At 35.0% G+C, this 5,481-nt stretch overlaps 1 protein-coding gene across 1 annotated transcript; it reads left to right on the top strand.

Moving 5' to 3' along the window:
- Positions 1-3,487: 3,487 nt before the first annotated feature.
- Positions 3,488-4,766, top strand: LOC110036078 (the record flags this gene model as incomplete). Its single annotated transcript, XM_020740430.1, has 3 exons — positions 3,488-3,606; positions 3,693-3,873; positions 4,672-4,766. Coding segments are annotated over exons 1-3 (395 nt in total), but the record flags the coding sequence as incomplete, so codon positions are not given.
- Between the last annotated feature and the right edge of the window lie 715 nt (positions 4,767-5,481).

Genomic DNA, 5,481 nt, shown 5'->3' on the forward strand with positions numbered 1-5,481 from the left:
AGACTAAATTTAGCTAACAAAATTTCACTTAGCAATATGTTTTTACTTAAACTAAATATTCTAAAATAGGAATGAAAGTTTGATTCTTTTTGTGATTTTTGATAATTAAAAATAAAGTAAGCAACTAATTAACTTAACTAAAATACTTACAAGATGAAAATAATATAAATAAAATATCTTTTTACTTATTATGAATAATTGATAAATATAACAATTCTGTTGTGGAAGTATGCTAAATGTGTTGTGCCAAATAGAAGCAATAATATTATTTACCCTTACTAGAATACTATAAAGAACATTGGCTATTCTATAGTTTGAATAGTCTTGAAGACCAGCTAAGCAGAGAAAATACTACCTCTAACTCTAAAGTTCCCTCTTCTCCCTCCACATGGGAGCTAACATCTCATATCAGAACCTAAAACTATAAATTAAATTGGGGGCTTTAGCCTGTCACTGTAAAGTCCTCTAATTTTACACCCTTGAAATATATATTTCCCTATTTATTTGCACTCAACCTCCTGAACTACATTCTTATTCATGAAATCAATATGTGATTCCAACCATTTATTAACTGAGACAATACCATTTCGAATTTTACATATTCTCACAACAGGTATTAAAATCTTAATTGGCCAAATCAAGAAGTAAATGAAGTGCAAGGTTTCAAATCATCACAATTCTTCCTAATACTTCACACAACTTCCTTTAAATTTTCATTCACTTATCATTTTAAGGAAAACAATAAATAAAATTACTCAAAATTCATGGAGAAAATACAATCAAACATGAGTTTAAAAGTAGAAATCGTGCACACAAACAAGAAATCTAAATTAAAACCAAGTGTATACAAAAAGATAAACACTTATCTCAAATTCCCTCCACCAAATGTCTTGAAGTTCTTTTGAATTATCTTTCTTTACTCACAATAAAAACTAAGACTCAAAATAAAATAAAATATAGGATGCCGGTGGCGTCGGCGGTGATGGATGATGGCTGTAAAATTTGATGGTTGTTGACCTCCTCTCTTGGAAAATCTATGTCTTTTTTTATAAAAATCTAAGGGTTGCATTAGCGTCTCTTAAAAAAGGTGTCTCCATTCAGTGAATCTTCTAAAAGTTGTCTCCTCAAAAGCTAATTGAATGATTTTTGGTGTTAATGGACTATTTCCCACATTTTTATCAAGGGTTGATTCAAACACCTCTTCAGAAATCCACTTAATTTAAATAATTCATCAAGTAACTACTTTTGGCCCTTAAGCGCGGGGTACCTGGCGCTTAGGCGTGGAGCCTCTGACGCTTTGACGTCAGACTTGGGCGTTTAGGCACCCCAATTCATTTTTGTTCCAAGTTTGACCATTTTTCACTTCTTTTAACATTTTCCATCCATTTGATTGTACATGCAAGAAAAACACACAAATCCTTTCATTAAAGCTCAATATCTCAAAAATAGATATAAGAATGTGCACAAAAAAAATTATATATTTTAGGTGTATCAGCGCCCAATCGTCGCGCCTAGGCGCCGACCTTCTAGAATGTCCTGGAGCCTAAGCGCTAGGTTACCTTTTGTGTATTTGGCTCCAATTAATTCATTTTTGCTCCTTTTCTCTTAAATTCCATTTCTTGCACCTGAAATAAAAAACCCACAGAATACTTTTCATTAAACTGCAATATCATTAAAAAAAGCATGAAATGTATAGATAAAAATATGTAATTTTATGGCGTGTCACATGGTTGACGATGATTATTACAGGTCCAGCCGGAAGCTTTTGAACATTACGTCGGACAATCTATACCACATCCAGAAGTGGAATCACTGGAAGGTTACACCCAGGATGGCGAAGGTGCCTCGAAAATGGCTAATTTGAGAGCGTGGTTTACATACACCATTGTTGGAAGTTGCTTGGATGACTCTTGTTTATTTTATAAAGTCTATGTTATTTATGTCACTTGTATTATTGATATTTTAGATATTGTAAGTTTTGTGTTATTTGTACTTGTTTTTTCTGCTTTTTTGATTCATTTTCATTTTTTTGTGGGTTTGTGAGGTCCATGATGAGAGGTTCGACCTTATGGGTTCTTCTGGATGGCCTAATAGTCACTGTTAGTTGGTGCCACATGTAAAATCCTGATAAAGACAACCAAGTTCCTCTTCTCTTTTCGATACCGAGTTTTTGAGGTACTTTTGGATAGTTTGTTTAGTCGCTGCTAATTGGTGTCACATGTGAAATCCTGATAAAGACAATTAAGTTCCTCTCTTCTTTTTGATGTCGATGTTTTTGAGGTACTTTTGGATGAGTTTTTTTTTTATGATATACATATGTGACAAACACGAACTTGATATTATGTGAGCTAAAGACAACCATTAACCATTTTTTTATAAGGTCTGTTGTCTTCTTGTAGCGACAGATTCATTAATTGGTATACTTTTTTCTCTGAGATCTCAATCATGTAAAAACTGTAATTAATTACTTCTTTTAGTAATTTCAACTTCTGTTATGACAAATGAATTGTCTTTTAAATCATTAAAAAAAATGAGCTCCAGGGTTTCAGGACCTCTCGACGAGTGTTCTGCCATTACGAACTACATACTTCCCTGCTACATCGCGTCAGACGCATAAATACGAGAGACAGTTTTACAGGCGCCTGCGGGGCATCACAGAGAAGTGTGACTCATTTCCTTGGGCAGACAGTCCGACAAATTCCACTACCAATAGTGATCGGGGTTGGATGATATCCTTGGAGGACGGCGTAGCTCGTGACATATGCCGTCTAGGTTTTTAAACTTTCCTTGGGCAAACAGTCCGATAAATTCTACTACCAATAGTGATCGGGGTTGGATGATATCCCTGGAGGACAGCGTAGCTCGTGACATATGCCGTCTAGGTTTTTAAATTAATATTATCATATTTTTTTATTGTAATTTTAATAATTTTTTCTTTTTTTATCAATCTTAATACTCACTATTAAGTGAGGTCAGTATCTTATTTTTATACTATAATGAAGTCATTTTTTATTTTTCAAGTATCAAATATATTGTTATGACAGTTCTGTTGCAAACAACATTACTGTAGAGGGGCAAAATGATCATTTATCCAGAAATAACTGTAAAATAGTTTTTTTCAATAACACAAACCATACAACCAACTATTTTATCTGGATCAACTACTGATCAACAACTTATCTGGATCAACTGCTTATCAACAACTTATGAATAAGCTTTAGCCGCCCGAAACAGACCTAAAGTCAAACATGAAACACTAACATAAAATAGAAATGGAGATATGGAGGCATGCTTTTGTATGTATAACTTTTTCTAATTTTTGGGCTTGTTTCACCAAGCTCAATTTTTTTAAGAGTATTTTGTCTTCCATATAGCGAAAGTGGTTCTTCCAAATGCTGTTATTCGAGTCCGGAGCCCCGTCCCCATATAATCACAGTACGTTTTCCGGTGCAAGACTTTGTTCGGGGTATGCATCCAACCTCCGGCGATGAGCCCGCCGCGTTCCCCCACCCTATTGTCCCTCCGCGACGTCTCTAACCTGGCCATGTCCTCAAAGTCTCTCCGCCTCCTCGCCTATTCCGACGCCGTTTGGTTTCGCCTTCTCCAGTACCAGACAAACCCTTCTCCTATTCGGTATCTTTACTCCCAGTTTTTGTTGGTCTTTTATGATGGTCAGTGCTTGGGATTAATAGGGAGCGATGGCCAAATTATTGCATGTCTTCTGGAGCTGGAGGAGCTAGGGAAGAGTATCTATCGAGATTCACTGCAATGCGGCAGTTTAAATTCTGTGATCCTGCCATTGTTCATTTATGGGCTATGCCTGTTCCACCGACGCAAATTTTGTTGGCTAAAAATGAGATCTGGGTCGACCAGGTGAATTGTAATGGAATTTTCTTTGTTCGTAACAACGAAAAATGACTGAATTTCTTAGGGTTTTTTTCTGACCTGAAGCTATAATGTGAATAATGGTAGGATAATGTAACGACTAAATTTTTATATTATACAAGGTTATACTTGTGTTTTTTTAAAATTTATGAGGGTAAGAGAACCACCGAGTTCCTCTATTGTTATGGAGATGCTAATATAGCTGTTACTGTTAGTTAGGGAAGTGAAGACCTGATAGCGTGTAAAGATTAACTCGTGTGAATTTGTTCCAATATCTTAGGATGCTTCCGATGCTTTTAGTCATGGAAATTGCATTTCATTGTAACTAAATGAATAATTGCGATATTAGTTACACTTGCCTTAAAAGTGCTTCTACTGTGATATAAAGAATTAGTTTTCTGCAATAATCTTGATCTTATTTGGGAAATATAAACTTTGTTAATTATGATCTTATTTGATTTTTTTGATAAAGAAGGTGGTGATAAGCTTCTGGTTGTCGTTTGGTTAATGAGATATTTAAAATATTTTTGAGGTGGCACGTCAAAGAAAGGTGTTCTAGGTTGTCTCGAATGCTATAAAGCCTTCTATCCAATGGTTTAATAATTGGATATGATGTTGCATGTCGTTTGTCTTCTATGCAATTTTGTTTGGAGTATGCATTACTTAAATGGCTTCCACTTCAACATATGTGAATTGAAAATGGATTTTTTTTTTGTAAGTACTTGCAATAATAAAGTTAAGAATGCTATCTTGTGTACTTATCATATTTCATCTATTCTTATTTAGGGACGACATGTGATTAAAGTTGAGTGTAGTTCAGATCCTCATTTTGCTAATCATCGAATGTTCAGAGCTCACAATGCAAGGATTACTTGTATGAGGTAAGTTTAATGTTGAATAAAATGGATAACTTGTTTTGGAATATATTATTCCTAGTATTTTCAATAAAATATTCATACTCTATAATTTCTTAGCTAGTCATCTCTGTCGGAAATTTTTGAAGGGAAGAAGTTGATTTGAATCACTAAACTTTGCTGTGAACTTTTCAGCTTATATGACAGTATCATGGTTATGCCTATTTATAGGCATGAAGGACTAAATTTAGAAATTTCTAAACTCTTACAATTCTTTCTAGAAAAAAAATACTTTAGGTTCTTTATGATTAAATATTCTAGAGTATTTTCACTTAGTATAAATGTATACCTAAAAATTGTCTACACTCGAGACGATTTAACTGTTCAGATCAAAAGATTAATGACGAGGTTCCCCTCAAAAGAAAAGCTACTGGCTGAAGACTGCCAGCCGACTGATGGCCATCCGATTGAAGGGTTGACAACCGAATGAAGGCAGAAGACCAAAAGGGCCACCCAGGCCAACTAGGGGCAAGCATCCACGACAACGACTGGTCAAAGGTCTAACATCCTCAAAATTTCATAAGTATCAACGTGAAGCTTCTTGACTACTTCTCCAAAGACCATCAGAGATCACCAAGGAAGAATAATCAGACAAGCCAACCGGTTGCTTTATTGCCGACTGTCCACCACTCTTAAAATCGATCGACTTCCCAGAGCGAAGGCTAACTAGTGTCTAAACAAA

This window comes from Phalaenopsis equestris, unplaced genomic scaffold (assembly GCF_001263595.1).
Source record: "Phalaenopsis equestris unplaced genomic scaffold, ASM126359v1 Scaffold202282, whole genome shotgun sequence".
Classification (NCBI taxonomy): Eukaryota; Viridiplantae; Streptophyta; class Magnoliopsida; order Asparagales; family Orchidaceae; genus Phalaenopsis; species Phalaenopsis equestris.